This window comes from Centroberyx gerrardi, chromosome 3, assembly GCF_048128805.1.
Source record: "Centroberyx gerrardi isolate f3 chromosome 3, fCenGer3.hap1.cur.20231027, whole genome shotgun sequence".
NCBI lineage: Eukaryota > Metazoa > Chordata > Actinopteri > Beryciformes > Berycidae > Centroberyx > Centroberyx gerrardi.
This window is the reverse complement of record NC_135999.1, coordinates 13085812-13105983: the sequence shown is the minus strand read 5'-3', so window position 1 is coordinate 13105983 and position 20172 is coordinate 13085812. Positions and strand designations below refer to the sequence as shown.

Below are 20172 nucleotides of genomic sequence, written 5' to 3'. Positions count from 1 at the left end.
GGACCAGTCCTGGTTGGTTGCCATCGGTTGGAGCTGGGGCTGGGCCTGGGCCTGGGGCTGGGGCTGGGGCTGGGGCTGGGCCTGGGGCTGGGGCTGGGCCTGGGGCTGGGGCTGGGGTTGGGCCTGGGCCTGGGGCTGGGGTGGCCCCAGTTCCAGTCAAAGGATCATCAGTGATAGAAACAACCTTGCAGAGAGAGTTCTCGTTTCCTGTCACAGTGTCAGCAATGTTATTCACATTGGGCCGGGAATCATAGACAGACTGCGGCTCTAGAAAAGTAAACAAGACAAATATAATTTTGTGTCACTCATTGGACAATGCAACCATATCGGGTTCAAAAATTTGCACATTCTGCTCAAGTTACTGCCAAGAAGTTAATCCATGTTGTACCATGTTTGCCATCTCCTGAATCTTCTTGCTGACAGTTCTCAAGAGCATCCCTAATGGGAACGGCTCCTTGAAGAAAAGAACCACAGCCATTATTGTGCCATGTTATTTCATTAGGCCTTCATTTTGTAAGATTGATAAATGACAGTCGTTGATAAGAAAGTCTCTTTTCTCTGTACAATATGGTATCATGAAGATGTCTTGTTAGAAATGGTTGAAAATAGACTTACCTGTGTTGTATATCTGTAGACACAGAAGACCAAGCAGAGCTGCTGCAGTTATCTGGAGTTCCATTGTTAAAAGAAAATGTTTACTGTAGATCTCTGTTAAGCCTTTTAAAACGAGGGGTGGATCTCTCTCCCCACCCGTAGTACTGATGGTTTTGCAAATTCAATTGCTTGTTTCTGACTCACATGAGTTGTATCAGCAACTTGATATTACTGCATGTAATTATCATTCATGTGAAATGAGAACATCAAATAGAATAGATTGCTACAATAGTTGGCTTTCCAACTCACCACGCTATCATCTGAATCAGAATCACCCAGTGCCAAGTGCTATACATGTACAGGAATCAGCTTGTTTTACTGTATGCGTGTGTGTGTGTGTGTGTGTGTGTTTGTGTGTGTGTGGTGTAGAGAGAGACACAGAGAGAAGAGAAGGGGTGAAGGCTGCATACTAAACAGCACTAAGTAACTTTCTTGGTTGTTGAACCCAGATTGAAAGCAGTCATATAATAGATGGGACCTGGGCCACATGCATAAAATTGTCTTAGAATATGAGTGGTCACCTTACAACAGCCTATATGGTGATGTGGCCTGACCAGTGATCATTAACTAATACTGACATAGGCCTAAACTGCACCAAGTTAAATAAAATCATGATGTAACACATCAGTGTTTGTAGAGTATATGTATGTGAATTAAACTTTTTTTTATTTTTTATTTTTTAATCTAAATATGTGTTCGATGCTTGTTCAGTTTTAATTATATTATTTATAATTGATGTAACCGCACTATATATATTTCAGTATTTATTTTCATGACGCTTCCATTATAATTGCCCAGTGTATAGGTCATATCGCACATAGAGATGCATTAGCTTGCCCTTTAAATAAGTGAATGCACTTGTCTGCTGATCAGCCACGTATCGCCACGTCTGCGCGCATGCGCAGTGCCCTCACATTCGTGAAGTTCCGGGGTCGGTGTAGGGGAGGTTGTATACAGTGTAAAAATCAATATTGCATACCGTTTTTCACTTTCCACATTCACCACACAGCAACAGGGGAGTCTGAAGGTTTCTTTAGGACGAGAGACATTTTGAATACGGCATCAATAGGACGTCTAGAGACATGAACTTCTTCAGAGGAGTGATGGGTGGGCAGCCAGCCGGGCCACAGCCGTCCGGAGCGGAGACGGTAGGGAACTGAGCTAACGTTCAGCTAACTTTAGCTAGCCAGCTAGCTAGCTCTCTACCTGGGTCACACTTTAATGGCCAATCTCGCACGACACAGTTATTACCGTTATGTCCAGACCTGTGTGTCTTTACAACAAGAGTTTATATTTGCCAAAAATTGATATGCTGAGACCCTGGGCCCTGCCAGTCACCAGCCTCAGCTAATGAGAGCAGTAACAACCAGCCAGTCAGAAGCCGAGCTAACGCAGCAAATCTGTCAGTCAGCCGCGGTGCTGTCTGTCGCTAGTGCCGTGTCTATGACTAGTTGGCAGTCTTAGTTACGTTTATAATGAGTGGAGGAATAATGTCAAGTCCAGCGCTGTCGAAAGTGTTACTTTGCCAGACAGGAAGGGCTATTAGTAATGTCAGCTGTCAGTCCCTTTGCCAGCACCAGCATGTGGCAGAGTAATGTGTAGCACCACCTATGAGAACCATGCACAGTGCAGTGCTCTACTGTTTGTGCAGACATATTGTTTGTCTTGCAGGAGAGTAATGGCGACCTAATCAGATCTTTGTGTCTTGACATTCCTGTTTTGCTCTTTTCCTCCTCTTCTGGTTTGACCATTACAAGCTTGTCCTCTTTCCCTCCTGCAGAATGCACAATACATGCTTCAGCGAACCGTGCATGTTTACGCTCAAGTTATAATTGAATTATGACTGGCATACCTTCCCTGTCAGTCTGCAATATGTGCTGTTTAAATAGTTGTATGTCAGGCACAAATGCAAAAAATGTGATTCTTGTCATTGACAGATCCAGAAGTTGTGTGACCGTGTGGCCTCTTCTACACTACTGGAGGACCGCAGGGACGCTGTCCGGGCTCTGAAGTCCCTCTCTAAGGTAATGTATCATAGCAAATAATTAGAAAGAAGGTGCATTGGAAATCTGTGAAAAGATAATGTAAAATAGGTTGACAGGAGTAATTCGCAACCGACAAAGGAGAAAGAAACAGTAAAACCTTATACTGCTCCTATATTACATCCTCAAATTCTACGTAAACAGTTGGTAAATTTATGAATGTTTTTTTTTCCTCTGTCACCTTGTCATGTTGTCCTACATGTCTGTCTGACGTGCCTGTCATTTGTCAAAGCCTCATTAAGATAAGATTGCACTTTATTGATTAATGGGATCTAGTCTGCTGATGGAAATGCAGCTGTCACTGACAGAGCCCACTGCCCACTCGCATCACTGCTACAGGGTTGAGTTCCGGTCATGGGCAGAGTTGTTACTGGCCGCCCCATCAACCATGAGTAATTAGTTTATCAGGCATGAATAAGGGGTTTAGGAGGCATGGGGCTGCACATTAACACACAGGGGAAAACAACCCACATCGGAAAAACTAAAGACAGTGATTGTTATTCTCCATTTTAACGACATCAGAGGCAGTTGTGTAGACTTCCTTTATCTTATATAAAAGGAAGCACAAAGCACATTATTGTTATTTAACTTGGTGCACACTAAATTAATGTGGCCATTAATTCTCTGTTTAATTTAGCTGCATGACCACCCCTGAAAACATTATTTTTATGTCTTTTTTTTTTTTTTTTGTAGAAATATCGTATGGAAGTTGGCACACAGGCAATGGATCACTTGGTTCACATATTGCAAACTGACAGGTATGTAGATGCAGTGTATGTGTTTTGGCTCTGCTATTTGTTATTGTGTTGTTTTATAAACTAGCTATAAAATAGCTTTCTGCTTATCATGTTGCCTTATGGCTCTTGTAAAGTAATGTGGTGCATTCATGTCAGTGTTATACAGTGATCGATTTTTATCAAATTATTTGATTTGACTTAAACCGCTGTAAACAATGCAACCTATGTTTTGTTGATATTCTGCCTCCCTCCTCCAATATTCACAGGTCTGACTCTGAAATCCTCGGCTACGCTTTGGACACACTGTACAACATCATCTGCAATGATGAGGAGGAAGAGCAAGGTATTAGGCCCGCCCAGAACTATAAGAAATGATTCATTTAATCCTGGAGTGTTCATTCTCGGCCCTCTATTTTTAACTGCATAAATCGTTTCTTTGAAAAGTCCATGTTGTGGGTAAATGTGGATTCAGTATATGCTCTTGACTGACCAAGCCAAAGTCCTGTTTGCTTACATAGCATGTGTATTCGACTTCAATTCATGTCAATTGGACACCAGTCAACTTGGACGCCCCTCTTCTTTACACTGATAATGACTGCTATGTAAAGATTCTCGTCTCTCTCTTCTCTTCCATGTTTTAACCCTACAGATGAATCGGAAGGTAAAACTCTTGACTGTGCATGATGCCACCCCCTCTAACCAACAGCAGTACTTACAAATCATAGGTTCTTCTTGGTTGGGTTGTGGAAAAGGAGCACATTATTAATCTTGTTTCCACCTCCTGTTGTGCCCAGACAGAAAACACACAGATTATAAAAAGCTGATGAATTACAAGGCTGTGCTTCTGATTGTTTTTTTGTCATGGCATGTCTTAATAAGAAACTCATATGACTGATTCTGATAGTGAATCTACAAGTTGAAATGGATGCTAGCTTTGGGTGAGGCTTTACACTTCCTCTTCCCCCTACCCTCGCAGACGCAGTAGCCCCTATCCCTGCCTCAGGGAAGCATAAGAATGTGTCCATGCCTGGTCAGTACTGAAGCCTAGCAGCCATAGTAGCACTAGACCACTAACTTTACTAAAATGACTTGGCACTGGAGAAGTGATCTTAAATGTTTGGGTGGTAACCACAATGCTTCACTAATGTCACAAGCCTCCGTTACTAAGTCATCTCTCAATGTTCGTCTGGTTTTCTCACTTCTTTTTACTGTTGCACTATTGTGGTGAAATTATGCAGTTTAAGTGTATAGTTTTCCTTTTAGCTTCTTAAGTGTGTTTTTCTTGTGTTATGGTCAGATGAAATCTCTTGTGTAAATGTGAGTGTTAGTTTAAACTTGTCTTATGGAGTCGTTGACCAGCTCATCGCACTAAAGCTCTCAGCTCTTCCTACACTGAGTGTTTTATTCCTTCCATAGAGTAGACCCCCTTATTAAAATAACCACTGTTGTGTGCTGTTTACCCTCCCACCCAGCTTTCCCCTCATCTGTGTTTACACTGTAGTCTCCCCGAAGGCTTGTTCACAAGTGTCACCCTGAGCATTTACAGATTTATTGGACAGATTCACATACTCCTTATTAAATAACAGTTATATCACACCATGTTAAGAGCTTTTGACAATTCGCAGATCTGATAATCATCGCTGTCTAACTCAGGCTGATTGCTATGAACAAACCCATTGGTTCATTAACTAGATTGATGACTTCTGCTGTAGTTTCTAATCTCAGCTTTTAATTGCCCTTCTCAGATGAGAACGCCCAGAAGCAAGCAGATGACCTGGGTGCCCAGTTTACAGACAAGTTCATCCAGGACTCTGAGAATGTGACGCTGCTGCTCACTCTGTTGGAGGTAATCTGCTGTTCTAGGTTTAACGGCAAGCAGTCAGTCTCTATTGTATTTTTCTACACAATTGTCAGACGTGTGTATGTATGTGTGTGTGTGTGATTTCAGGAGTTTGACTTCCATGTGCGGTGGCCTGGTGTGAAGTTGTTGACTGCCCTCCTGAAGAACCAGTGTGCCCAGGTCCAGGGTGTCATTCTAGTCAGCCCTATGGGTGAGTTTGCCACCCCAGCCCATAGTTGACTGGTTTCATAATGTCAGGATTTTACTCAGGACTTATTCACACTCAGTTATTTATCAACATACATACATCCCTGTTCTTGAGCCTCTAACTGTAGCCATTTCTTAGTTCTCAAGCCAATCACTCTCACACGGAAATGACCCACTCAACAGGGCAACACGCTCTTTATCATTAAATCCTTGAGAGCAAAATGGCCCAAATGTTTGACCACTAGTAGTGTTTAATAGTCTGGTCTATTTTGCCCCCTGCAGGTGTATCCAGGCTGATGGACCTATTGGCAGACTCTAGAGAAGTAATTCGCAATGATGTGAGTACTCGCCCTATCCTGTACTGAAGCTCAACTTAAGACAACGCTTCTGACATTATGATTGTGAAACAGGGTGTTAAATGCATATATCAGTCCTTGATGTTCATAACCAAATATCTGTGAGATACATGACCACCTTGTCTGTTTGGCTCCTTTGAACAGGGCTTGCTGTTGCTGCAGCAGCTGACCAAAGGCAATGCAGCCATTCAGAAAATTGTGGCATTTGAGAATGCATTCGAGCGTCTCCTAGATATCATCACAGAGGAGGGCAGCAGTGACGGAGGTACTGTCTAAAAAAAAAAAAATCATTATGGTAGCTTAGTCAAGTTTCAAAGCAAAATTTTTAAATATATTCCTACTCCTTGTAATGTGATTTCTATAATTAAAATGGTTGTATTATTGTCTGTTTTGTTCTGAACTGACATCCATCCTGTGTCCTGTGTGCAGGTATTGTGGTGGAGGACTGCCTGCTGCTGCTGCTCAACCTGCTGAAGAACAACAGCTCCAACCAGAACTTCTTCAAGGAGGGCTCCTACATCCAGAGAATGAAGCCCTGGTTCGAGGTTGGCGATGATAACTCCGGCTGGTCTGCCCAGAAGGTCACCAACCTCCACCTAATGCTGCAGGTAACAAGTGACAGTCACTGTGATCTGTTAAGTAATTACCAACTCATCAGATGGAACATGATAGAATATTGTGCCAAATTAAATCTTACTCAATATTCCTTTCCTTATCCCAGTTGGTGCGAGTCATGGTCTCCCCAGTGAATTCTCCTGGAGCCACCTCCAGCTGTCAGAAGTCCATGTACCAGTGTGGCTTGCTGCAGCAGCTATGTACCATCCTCATGGCCACTGGCGTGCCTGCTGACATCCTCACTGAGGTAATGACAATAATGCCTAGAAAGTATAGCACAGACTGAGCTTGGTCAATATGGAGAACAAAAGTTTCTTACCCAATAACACATTATGATCCGGAATCAGAAGATTTGTTTAGTTTTTAGACAAACTGTGTTCATGTTGTGATCTGGCCGTCTCATTTCAGACCATCAACACAGTATCAGAGGTTATCCGTGGCTCACAGGTCAATCAGGACTACTTTGCTTCTGTCAATGCTCCTTCAAACCCACCAAGGTAAGACGCACTCAGTAATATGTGCATGACAACAAAAATATAAATGTGAGTGATGTGCTGCTGTCACATATTCAGCTGTCTTTTTAAAGGAAGATGACACCAGGAGGATTAACCAACATAAACATGCTTAATCATGCCTATATATTTCATAACAGCCTAGATTGTGCACCAGTTTGGCTACAAACGGAGTGGGGAGAAATTTGGAGAAACAGTGTCCAGCTTCCTGTAATTGCTGGCTCAGTTTACCAACATGCCTTGCACTACACTGAGCACCAGACACACCCCTACACACACCTCACCAATGGCATTATGTCAAAAACATGGGGGTGTTTCTCAAATCCAAGAATGCCAAGTCGATACTTGTATTACAAGTACACAATACTTGTGTACTTGTGGAGAATGTTCTTCCCAAGTTGAGTTGGACAGAATAATAATAATAATAATAATACATTTTATTTAATGGCGCCTTTCATGGCACTCAAGGTCACCTTACATCATATAAGATCAGTAATAGAACATACAATAAACAATAAAGCACCAGTAATAAGACATCAGTACAATCACCTTACATCATATAAGATCAGTAATAGAACATACAATAAACAACAGAGCACCAGTAATAAGACATCAGTACAATCAACAGTAAGACATGCAATAAGCAACAGAGCATAGCTCAGTAATGAGTTAAAAATCGATATTGTAGTATAAAATAGGATGCAGTTGATGCAGTTGAAGTGAGTAAGCTAGTTTAAAGAGATGGGTTTTAAGAGCAGTTTTGAATTCTGTAATGGAGTCCAGTATGCGGATGTGAGGGGGAAGGGAGTTCCAAAGTTTGGGTGCAGCATAGGAGAAGGCCCTGGCACCCATTGTGCTGAGGTTGATGGTTGGTAGAGCCAGTAGGCCTGCTGATGAAGACCGCAGGGAGCGAGAGGGAGTGTAAGTCTGAAGGAGGTCTGTGAGATAAGCAAAAATGAATTTCTCAAGAACATGAGCACAGAGAACATCTTTACAGTTTGAGATGGGCTGTGTGCATGGTGTCACACAATCAATTAAACGATAATACCAATGTTTGTACAGTACAGAAAAACAACTTCCAAACCCAAGCTAGGTAATCCATTACAGTAAACATGAAGCCTGAATTTGTCTGTCCTCCTTTTGCTTTTGAATCGTACTTCGGCCATTAGATATGACATCAAATGTGTCATGAAGCTTCAGGCAATTGGTTCCAAAGTGTAGGTGCTTTGATAGCGAAGGCACAAACACCTCTTGTCATAAATCTAGACTTTGATTGTCTGGCTGCAGCATTCTGAACAAGTTGCAGATGACAATAGAGAGAGTTACAGTTGTCAGTGTGAGATGAGATATAGACATGGGGAACAAGTCAGACAAGGAAAGAAATTATCAATTTTTTTTTAGATGTCTTAGCTGATAGAAACAAGACTGAACAACTGTTTGGATTTGCCTCTCGTAATGCATAACAGCTTATTATTACCAACGTATATGTTGTGTATTATATTTTCTCAAGTTAGCACAGTTTAGCCAGTTGGACATACTTGTTTGCCATTTGCCCTCTTGGTCCAGCTGGTGTCTTTCTCTTTCGCCAGTGTATCCTATTGGTTGTGCAGACAAATGTTTCTAAAACGCTGCTGTCCATGTGTGCATCAAAACTTTGATATTGAGTAACGCACAATGATCCCTGTTCTTCAGTGTCAGCCATGGTTTCACCCAAAAACTATGCACAGTCCATTTGCTGCACCATAGACTCATTAATCTCTGTGGGCATGGCTGTGCACTATCCGCACATGCACCACCAGTCACTGTAGCCTCTCCAGCACCTTTGTCCCTACCAGCAATCCCATCCCTCAAAATTCTGTGTAATAGCCTAATATACAGTAGGACACCCACATATGCTATGTGAGATTGGATCCACTTTGCAGGAGAAATTGCGAAAAAAAAGATTGTGCATAAAATTCAAAATGGCAAAAAACTGTCATGGCCGAAATGAAAACCAGTATGTGCAGTGGATTTGTGTTGAACCACGGAGTCTGAGGAAAAAACATTTTGATTCTAGGTCTTGCAGCGCCACCATCTGGCTGATCGGGTTAATTTTTGGTGCCTGAGAGCAATCAAACTTAGTGAATAGGTTTCAACTCTCCCTCACTACTAACATTAATCATTTAGGAATTATGCCTCCCTTCATGTTTGCGCACCTTCGTTATCAACTTACTTCATGCACCACCAGTCACTGCAGCCTCTCCAGCCCTTTTGTCCTTTACCAGCCACGCCTGCCCTCGTGTTAGCTGCTTGACTTGTGACAGCAGCTGGCTGCCTCCTTTGCAAAATCTCTTCAATTGCAGTGCATTGTGGTTCATACAAGAATGGCTGGCTAGTTTTCAAAATCACCGCACTGGGATTCATGGTGAAATTTTTACTTAGTAAATCCTGAGACCCAGACTTAGGAAAGCAAATATACCCGAGCAGAGTTTGTATTTCCAACCTGAAGCACTGACTCTGTTATGTGTGCATAAGGGGCTACTAAATTAGATGTCTGTTGCAGTGTTGCCTTCCTTTAACAGTGATCTTAATTTCCCCCTGTCCACCTGACTTAACTTCCTTTCTGATCCCGCTTCCTCATCTGTCCCCAGACCAGCCATCGTGGTGCTGCTCATGTCCATGGTCAATGAGAGACAACCATTTGTGCTTCGCTGTGCAGTTCTCTACTGCTTCCAGTGTTTCCTCTACAAGAACCAGAAAGGCCAGGGGGAGATCGTGGCCACACTGCTGCCCTCCACCATCGATGGTCAGTTACACCAACTGAGAACTTCAAAAGCACTGTTATAAATTACTGTTTAGCTATGACTGTCAAGTGTTTCTAGTAGCGGTGTAAAAAAGCATCGATGGATGGCAAAGCATTGATTTAAGCTGGAAAGCCAACTGAATTGATTTGAAAGTTGGGATGGATTAATATCAATTAATATTGCATTAAGGTGTTTTTGAGCTTTCTATTCTGCAGAGGAAAGGGTGTAGGCTAGAAAAAGTTGTTGAAAATATACTATAGAAACACTGAGATATTGTTTGAAGCTTTAGGTTTTGCCTTAAATAAATGTAATGCTTTGAACTAGTACCTTGGTGTAAGGTTTACATATGTGTAATTATTGCTGACTCAGAATCAGTTGTTACTTTTTACAAATTACATTTGTAGAGTCATTATACTTTTTGTAAGTATCGAAATTAATCGAATTCTGGGCAGAATGTGAGATTTTATGATGCATTGAAGCTTTGCTGAAAGAATCTAAATTTAATTGAATCGTTGCATTGAATCGTTACACCCCTAGTTTCTAGACAGTTTGTACATAGGGGACCCATTAAAGCTACAAAGACGACTTTCCATAAAAGTTTTGATAAAAATGGAGTTAGGCCTGTAGCAGCTGGGATTCAAGGGATCTTGTGCCAGTTGACTTCTAGTCTAATACAGCAGGACCTGACCTGTAGAATAAGTGCCACACTCACAGACCACTGTTTCATCCAACCTGATTCCACCATTGTTTTATTCTTTTTATTCACCTGTCCAGCCAACTCCATCTCTGCGGGCCAGCTGCTGTGCGGGGGCCTGTTCTCGGCAGACTCCCTGTCCAACTGGTGCGCCGCTGTGGCCTTGGCGCACGCCCTGCAGGACAACCTCACCCAGAAGGAGCAGCTGTTGAGGGTGCAGCTGGCCACCAGCCTGGGCAAGCCCCCCGTCTCCCTGCTGCAGCAGTGCACCAACATCCTCTCCCAGGTAGACTAACAGTCCAACTGTGACACTGGAATAATGGAGGGAGATACGCTAACAGGCTACATCAGCACTGCAAACTGTCACTGAAGGCGAAGGGTAGCCAGGATTTAAAGAGTTGCGTTAGAGCAGGACCAGTTTTTGCACAAAATGCACAGTTACACAATTAAAGTGTTAGAGCAGTGGTGCACTGCAGTTGGGGTGGTTTTGGATGTTTTTGAATTGAATAGAACAGTGTCACATTATTGTGGTTTTGCAGGGTGATAAGATCAACCGGCGGGTGAGTAATGTGCGTGTGTGTGTATATTTGTGTGTGCGTGTGTGTGTTTGGGCAGCACCTGTCCCGGTTATTTTGGCTTGGCATCCGTAGCAGGGGGCTCCTTGTTCCGTTTGCTGGGGGATCTGGCTTCCCTGTTACTGTTCAGCACCCCCACCCTTCCTTCCTTGTCCTTAAATTAACCTATGGCTATGACCCGGTTTTCCCGTTCTTCCTCATTAGGGTGGCCCACGGGTGCTCTCCTCCGCACAGATCTGAAAGCTCTTGATTGGTGCAAGTTGCTTGACGAAGCCTATAACACCGCTTTTGCCACTGCAATATGGAGAAGTACATAAGTTAACACCCAATAGAGGGTTGGAGAAAAGGAACAGTTTTTGATTTTTTTGTAGTTTTATCTATGCTTATCTTATGCACCTGTTAGTCCCTACTTTGACCTTTGACCCTTTGCTGTGGTCCATGAGGCCTTACCTAACTGTTCTGGAGGGATGTGCTGCAGCATTTTGTGGGCCTTTTCTTGTTCTCTGTTGTTTCTCCTCCTGTTCTCTATGTGGCAAACTATGTACACAAACACAGGTGCCTTAAGATTTACATATATTTTATTTATATTTTTTATATATTTTTATATTTTTAGAACATATATTTTTATTTTGAGGATTTCCTCTATGGTTTCAGCTAGTGGGTTTTAGTTATATATATTATTATATATTATATATATACCTACTGGTGGCTTTCACTAAGAAACTATAACTGAGAATAAATCCTGATTATTATTTTTTTTCTTAGTTTTGAAGTTAGAGACTAGAGTTAATTTCTCTCACCTCACTTTTTGTTGTTTCAATGACTAGAGAGTCTTTAGTCTCTAGTTTTAGTCTGTTTTAACCACAATAATACACACAAACAGAGAAATGTATGAAACTTCTTACCTGGGCCAAAGATAATTCAATTAATACTTGTGGTCATTTTTCTTTCTTCTTTTTTTTTTTTTTCTTCTCTGTAATATTTGTTTATGCATCACGTCACAATTGGAGATAAAATCTGAAAAGGTGATTTCCTAAGTTTCTGTAGTTTGCCATGCTGGTAGGTTTTTATCTGCATCTTACATTGCTCATACAGTATGAGCCATACTTATTTATTTTTGGCATCCTTCATTTCACTATAGGAGAGAAGTCTGCTCTTCTTAAAGCATGTTGTGCATTAGGTATTAATGCACCATTTTATTATTATTGATTCCACCCGCCTCTGCAGTCTCAGTCTATATAAAGTTTCAACGGCTGACATCTCAACTCCATGAAGATCATCCTTTCCTCAACAGTTCATCGAGAGAAATTGTCCAGAATTGCATAACTGCTTGCTGCCATATGTGCCCATAAGTTTATGACCATAGAAAGCATTCTTTTGCTAAGAAAAAAAAATAGGATGCAATCTATGCAATCTATTGTAGTTCCTAAACCTCTCTCACCTGTCCCTCAAAGTTTTTCTCATGGAATTGCATGATCATTTTTATGCCACATTTTTATTATTATAATTTGACTCAACTCTTCATTTTGTAAAGAGCACAAAAGTTGCTTTTGCCTTGCATGAGCTGTTAGCTGGAAACGCAACAATGCATTAGCTTGAGATTTCCAATAATTTTCATTAGAAAAGGTTATCAATCACTCTGTTCAGGCTCAGGATGAAAATTGTAAACCACTAAAGGAAATATTGCTAAAAGAAATTGCATTAAGCTAAATTTGTGTTACCTGATTTGCTCGTAAACTCAAAAGTAGCATATCACTTGGTGTCCCTGGTGGCTACCTGATGTCTGAGTGTTAAGATTAGGTTTTCAGACTTTCAGAACTGATTCTCCTACTACAGGACTGCATGCCATGGTCGACCTAACACCGTTTGAACTTATTAATTTTGATTGTATCCCAGTTGTTTCTTGTTTGTGATAACCTCATTAACTACTAATGGTTTGACGTTGTTGAGGTACTGCTGTTTAAACACATGGCATGGATGGATTTACTCTGTCAGTTACTTATTTTGTCGGGGGGATGATGCAATGTCAGATGCAATGTTTTTTTCCCTCTCAGCAAGTTTGCAGGGGGAAAAAAGTCATTGTTAGAAATATTACAATGTGCCAACAAAATTGATGCCTCATTTTTAAGCCAGCTCATATTTAAGCATAGTTTTGCTGCCATTTTCCCAGCGCCTGTTTTTTTTTTTCCAAGGGCAGTAATCTTGTTGGCCTTGTTTTTTTGCCTGAATTAAATCAAATGTGTCACGCTGCAAATTGCTCGTTAAAGAAATGACTAGAACTGTTGCTGAACAACATTATTGACGATGAATGGTCTTTCTAAGAAAAGGCCTATCTAATCAGAGATCAGAGTTTTGGACAGGCGTTTGCAATTAATTTGATTTAATCTAAATCTCTCTGTTCAGGATTTGTTCTAATACAGGACATGATCAATTGGGATCTAGGACTAAACCTCCCATGGGGAACATCTGGTTCTCCATGGTCTCAGGTCCTACATCTTGTTTTTGTTTTTAGCAGGCTCTCTAAATGTTCCCTGTTCAGGGGACTTCAGATCTTTATCACCATTTTCACTCTCATTCCCAGTCTATTGGAAAGCATGTTGACATGTCTGTTGGTTTCTGTTGTGCTCAACAGGGCAGCAAAGTGCAGACCAGGGTGGGCCTCCTCATGCTGCTGTGTACATGGATCAGCAACTGTCCTATTGCTGTCACACACTTTCTACATAATCAGGACAATGTTCCTTTCGTATCCTTCAACCAGCTGACAAGCTGTCATTCCATTTCGTTATGCTAAACTTCTGCATCTACCCATAGAGTTTTATTGCTGCACTGTCTATGACTTCAACTGGTGTTATGCAATATTCACAATACTGCTGTCAGATGAGGACTTTGTATTACCAAAAAAGTTAACTTTTCAGGAATTCAGGAAGATTTTCTCATTCGGTTTGACAACTGCACATTTTTAAAATTCTGCAGGCGGTTTTAAGGGCCCAGGGACATGAAACTAACTCAACAAATTTAGCACTATATAATTAAATTCATGCAAACAAAATAAAACACACCAAAAACTAAATGTAATAGGTTGCCACACAACAGCAGTGATATAGAATTATTGCTATTTCGCACCCACCCACACATTTCTGCATTTTTAAGTACACACAGGTTGTCCAAAGCTAAAGAACCGATAGACACCCTGACTGTGTAATAAATATATATATATTTATATATATATATAGTTGCCTCTGCCAAAGCCTTGTCCTCTGTGAGAAAGGGAACATCACATTCCACTCCCAGGTGAGTTGATCCTTAACTTGGTGACTCCTAAAGCTGACAGGTCAGATCTCAGAGAACCTGGGAGAGGATGAGCGGCTGGTGCAGGGTCTGTGTGCCCTGCTCCTCGGCATCTGCATCTACTACAATGACAACTCACTGGAGAACTACACCAAGTAAGACACCAGCACACTTGTGTCTTTCACTCAGCTCACACACGTTGAAAAGAAGCAATATTTTAGAATCTCTCTGATATTGTCTACATTTGTGTTGTTGTATACGCGCACAGATGTTGCATCGATCTATGGCACAGACTTTTAACACAAACTGTTAACTGTATCAAATCGTCAACAAGCCATGGCCTCTTTAACCCCTTCCCTGTCCTCTTCAGAGAAAAGCTGAAGCAGCTGATTGAGAAGCGCATTGGGAAGGAGAACTTTGTGGAGAAGTTGGGCTTCATCACCAAACACGAGCTGTACTCCCGCGCCGCCCAGAAACCGCAGCCCGTCTTCCCCTCTCCAGAGCAGATGCTGTTCGACCACGAGTTCACCAAGCTGGTCAAAGAGCTGGAGGGTCAGTCGACCACTTTGCCTCACAGCCAGTAATACCTATTCCCGACCCTAATCCCATCATGGGGTCGTGTTGTTAGGTCAGTGACGTTGTTGAATGGGGTTTTTAAAATTATGTCCTCCTCTCCTCTACGCAGGTGTGATAACGAAAGCAGTACACAAGTCCAGCGAGGAGGAGAAGAAGGAGGAGGAGGTGAAGAAGACGTTGGAGCAGCACGACAGCATTGTGACTCAGTACAAAGAGCTGATCAGAGAACAGGTAAACATACTTCAAACACGCACACACACACACTTTTGATCCTGCATGTGGTTTTTCATGTGTGTGTTGATAGTTAAAACAAAGAGATACATTTGCAAAAAACACAGACACTGTATATTCTCCTGTTCACTGTTTTATTTCCATTCTGTGATGTTCCCCCAGGATTCTCAGATCCAGGAGCTGAAAGAGCAGGTAACGTCCGCGTCATCGCAGAATGAACAGATGCAGACCACGATCACCCAGCAGCTGGCCCAGATCCAGCAGCACAAAGACCAGTACAACATCCTCAAGCTGAAATTAGGTGGGTTCACCTTACTGTTCATGACTGCACCAATCTTTTGGATCACAAGTGAAATGTGTTTTGTTCCAAGTTCAGATCATTCATTCATTTATTTATGTAGCCCTTCATCACAAGCATGTCTCAAAGGACTTGACAGACAATGAACAATTAATCGTAGAACAGAATGATGTAAGTCAAACACAAGGAAGCAGAACGAAGCACAAGCAAAAGACATAGCAAGCCTACCTATCCTACATAGCCTAACCTACCTGGCACCACCAACCTTAGACCCTTGAAGCATACAAGGAAAAACTCCCAAGAAAACCTTATTAGGAAAAAATGGAAGCAAGCCTGTCTCTTCCATAAAGACCGAGAATACAATTTAGCAGAAGAAGAGATGCATTTCTTTTTTGATGGATACTAAAATGCATTTTTGAAGAGACCAATGTGAGTTAACAATGGGTACATTTACATGCACACTGATAATCTGATTTTAACCAGATTGAGGCAATATTCCCAGCCCTAGCTATTGCCATGCAAATGCCTTAATCCAAGCAGACTAACCCAAACTATCTACCTAAGATGTCAAACTACCTAAACTATTGTCTTAATCTGATTATTCACAGTAACTGTAGTATTGTGTGCATGTAAGCATAACCTATGACACCTACTAGATAGTGTAATGTCAACATTTACATCACATTTCCCACTGAATCTGACAATTTAATAGACAGTCAGCGTGTGTGTTTTGGTTGTAAATCCAGGTAAGGATAACCAGAGTCAGGCCAACACCCAGGGGGACGGCTCCCATGTCAATGGGCTTCAGACAGAGGAGCTCACACAGCTTCGAGAAGAGGTGGAGGAGCTGCGCAAGCAACACACACTCCTCCAGACGCAGCTCGGTGACAAAGACACACTCATCAACACCCTGGTCAGTATATATTTGTGTGTGTGTGTGCCTTTGTGAGACAGAGAGCAGATGTTTGCTTCTGTTTCTGATGATTATCTTATAATTACAACTGTATCTAGAGTTTTACTTTAATCTCGTCACAGTAAAAATGAGATTATAGCGGATCACTAATGCTGACTAATGGAGCGTGTCGTATATTCGCTAATGTGTGTTATTCTGTAGAGATCAGAGGCGGTGCCGACAGCAGAAGGTACAGCAGGAGGGTCAGACAACACAGAACTACTGAAGGTGGGATTGATCATTATACACTGTTCCCTTAACCCAATTTGACTGTGGCACGTACTGTTTCTCTCATGTATAAGTCATTGAAAAGCTAATGAGCGTAAAACTGACTTGTCTGATGCCTATTTGTGCTGTACTGTGCAATACACAGCATGTATCTTATTTTGAAACAATGCATGTGTGTATTATATGTATTTTTGCAAGTGTTGGTGCTAAATTTGTTGTTTGTCCCAGGAACTGGAGGCACTGAGGAATCAAGTCCAGTCCCAGTTGGCAGAGATCAACCGACTGCAGACAGAGAGACAAGAACTGCTCAGGAGAGCTGAAGCTGGGGTAAGTACTGTCTGAATACATCATTAATGTGGCATAAATACCCCATAACGCTCAGCGGGTACTTGAATGAATGGCTTTCCTTTCTAATGGCGCCTCTCCCTCTCTTCTCCCAGTCCTTGGATGCGGCCCCCGGCAGTGAAGGCTCGACAGACACGGCCAAGGTGGCAGAACTAGAGAGCAGGCTTGCAGCACAGACTTCTGAGACAGAGAGACTCCAGGTCTGCACCTTATCCGTTCACTAACATCTCTGTTTGGCACTGCTCTGTAAAGCACTGCATCATCTCACCTCGATGTCCCTCTATTATTCATACAACACTAGTGGGCTCTGACCTTTTTGAAATCATTTAATTATTCATCAAATGTTGGGGCTTCTTTTTCTGAGCTCTCATCTTACATCTCCAGGAAGGGCAGTGAAAGCAAACCTCTGCATGATTATGTTCAGTGTTAATGCAGAGAGATTTCAGGCTTCTTACACTATTGTCTCTTTCCATTATCCTTCTATTCATCGTCATCTTCCACACCCACCATCTGCCGTCTGCTGTTCCTTTCCCCCCTTCTCTTCCTTCTCTCCCTCCTTTCCTCGGCCCAGGAGGAGGCGAGGAGCCTGTCGGAGGGCCGGGCGGGGCTGGAGCAGCAGCTGGCTTCGGCCACCAGCACGGTGGCCATCCTGCAGACGGAGAAGGCCAAGCTGCAAACAGAGGTGCAAGAGTCCAAGAAGGAGCAGGACGACCTGCTGATGCTGCTAGCAGACCAGGACCAGAAGATCCACAGCCTCAAGCAGAGACTCAAAGACCTGGGAGAAACGGTACACAAACTATCTCACCTTTGACCTTATGGTCACAGAATTGAACAATTTTGGTTTAAATATTGTATTTTTCCTGCCTGACCTAATCAGGGGAAAAAGTTATTCCCTTGAGTTTCAACACTGACCGTCATTTTATCAGTACTGAGTGTCCTTACTGTTGTAGAAACTCGCTTATCCAAACCTTGGCCATGGAGGTTGTATAGACTAGGGAAATGCTGGGTCGACTGGATGATATTGAAATACAGAGATAGAACAAACTATGAATAACATATTTGAAATATTCCATACGATAATTTGCAGATTAATTTTCTTTTTCAACTAGAAAATGTCAACTGTAGCACACGGTTAATGATTAATTTATTAATTTAAAAACGATACGATATAACTTTATTGTCCACGCGAGGTGGAAAATTGTCTTTGGCTCACAGGCATTACATAAAATCAAGACAGTACATAAAATCACACAAAACGTGCATACAAAGAGACACTAAAAGATACACAAGAGCATATAAAAGTGCATTATCACCCTATAATGCCTCCCAGAGTTCATCAGCTCAAACTGAGAGAATAAAGGATGAGAGTCGTCTCTAACAAACATATCTATCTATATCTTTGCATAAATGGATTTTTCATTCAGTATATCTGTTCAGTTTACTGATCAGTGTGGGAGTCTGAAATTCAGATCAATTTTCTGTGTTTTAGTGTTAGTAACAATGATGCTCTTGTTGTCTTAACCATTCAGCGGTAGTAGTGGTGTAGTGGTAGTGCTGAGCTTGATGTCCTGATCAGTGAGCCTTACTATAGTGCAATAACTACAAAGACTGCTTTGTGTCCAAACCACTTAGCTGTGCTTTGTCTGTTTTTGCCCTAGTTAGACTGTGACCCTTTCCTTACAGGTTGAAGATGAAGACGACCTTGATGCCAGGGACCAAACAGACGATGATGACGAGGAGGATGATGAAGAGAATGAGGACTAGAGAAACATTGAAGGGAGAGAGAGAGATGGAAATATGGCTGACAAAAGGCAAAAAAAGACATTGTTGGGTGGGTCCTAACACAGAAACTGAAGGATAGGACTAATATTGAAGCAGTTTCTATTGCCAGCTGCCATGCTATCTTCATTTTTCTTTTTCACCCCCCACCCCCCTCCCTCCCCGACCCATTCACATCACCATTATGTCCATTTTAATTGTTTGTACATTTTATTCCAAGATGGGGTGATTTCCATGGATTCAATTTTCAATGACAACTAAAAAGAAATGACTTTCTCAGTGCATTCATCTCTGCTACTCAGCCTAGGAGACACTCATGGATTTGTGTTTACTGTAGTGTGTTGTTGTCATTTAGTTAGCAATTCAAAAAAGCTAGTTTTCATTTTAACACATAATGTAGCCACTTTCGAGAGTCATCTGAAAATTTAGAGAGAGGGGGATTAAAATGTAGCAAAAGCAACTATGAACAGATTTGATATTGTACCCGTTGTTATCACAGTTGTGCTGGAGAGCCCATCAAGCCGGCCTTTCCCATGCTGCTCTGCTGCACGTGCCAGGCGTACGGTGCACCTCCATCCTCTCATGCACACCTACACTAATAGAGTCACCTGTGTTTCAAAATGTCACTGTGCTATTACTTTGGCCACAACCCAATACCTTGAATTTGCAAATACCCTGTCTCCTTTTACACCCAATCAATTCAACAAGCTCAGTGTGTTACAGTATTTCAACACTCAAAGTTGTTCCATTTCACTTTGATGCCACAACATACTGCTCTACAATATGCTGCAAAACACTGACAGAAAAGATGTAAAGACAAAAAAGATATTTTTGCAACTTTTTGTCCAGTTCTGGCATTCAGCTTCTGTATGATATTGTGTAACTTATCAATTTATGAGCCACATTGAAATGAATAAAGAATCTATCAATCTGTACACCTGGGGGAATAAATTGTAGATATTTACGGCACATGTAAATTGGCTTTACGAAATCTACATTAAGACCTAGATATGTTTCTATTCAGCAATGTTAATCTCTGAATGTATTAAATATTATAAAACATAATGGCTATACATTGATGAAAAGACACATTGATAAACCAACAATGCAGACTTCTTGCCATGCTGCTTGCTTTACCGGACACCTGGAAAACATGTTTTCTCATTAAGCCACATTGTGAGCAGATATTACACAATCAAGTTATTATGCTGACCCTGGTCCACCTTTGCTGCTTTGAAGATGATGGATTTAATCATTGCAAGGCCCCTCTTGTGGTTTCCCAGGGCTTTAATGGGAAAAAAAGAAACCTCAGTCAGATTTTCATCTTAATTTCCTAGTTAAAGCATAAAGATAACACGACAAACTGAAATGTTTTCCAGGTTACTGTTGTATCACAAAACTGCGATTTACTATGGAGGAGTCAGTGAGTTTTGGATTTTTGTTGACACTCGCTAATTAAA

At 41.7% G+C, this 20172-nt stretch overlaps 1 protein-coding gene across 5 annotated transcripts; it reads left to right on the top strand.

The window, feature by feature from the left end:
- Positions 1-1580: 1580 nt before the first annotated feature.
- Positions 1581-20172, top strand: uso1 (USO1 vesicle transport factor). Of its 5 annotated transcripts, XM_071911823.2 has the most exons (26): positions 1581-1802; positions 2592-2678; positions 3390-3454; positions 3700-3776; positions 4083-4094; positions 5179-5279; positions 5382-5484; positions 5763-5818; positions 5981-6101; positions 6266-6444; positions 6558-6698; positions 6860-6948; positions 9594-9748; positions 10521-10726; positions 10980-11000; positions 13648-13758; positions 14340-14458; positions 14674-14855; positions 14989-15110; positions 15273-15411; positions 16155-16321; positions 16523-16588; positions 16817-16915; positions 17029-17133; positions 17505-17720; positions 18617-20172. In XM_071911823.2, exons 1-26 carry the CDS (start codon positions 1737-1739, stop codon positions 18695-18697), a joined length of 2886 nt encoding a protein of 961 aa, XP_071767924.2. In that variant the 5' UTR covers positions 1581-1736; the 3' UTR covers positions 18698-20172. The 5 variants fall into 5 exon arrangements, with proteins under 5 accessions (XP_071767924.2, XP_071767934.2, XP_078138722.1 ...); XM_071911833.2 differs by lacking the exon at positions 4083-4094; XM_078282596.1 differs by lacking the exon at positions 10980-11000.

Bases quoted from the DNA above. Each gene is read 5' to 3' on its own strand.
- uso1 (XM_071911823.2), top strand. From the start codon at position 1,737: ATGAACTTCTTCAGAGGAGTGATGGGTGGGCAGCCAGCCGGGCCACAG. The intron at 6,949-9,593 runs GTAAGACGCACT...ATCTGTCCCCAG, and splicing joins GCTCCTTCAAACCCACCAAG to ACCAGCCATCGTGGTGCTGC. The intron at 10,727-10,979 runs GTAGACTAACAG...GTGGTTTTGCAG, and splicing joins GCACCAACATCCTCTCCCAG to GGTGATAAGATCAACCGGCG.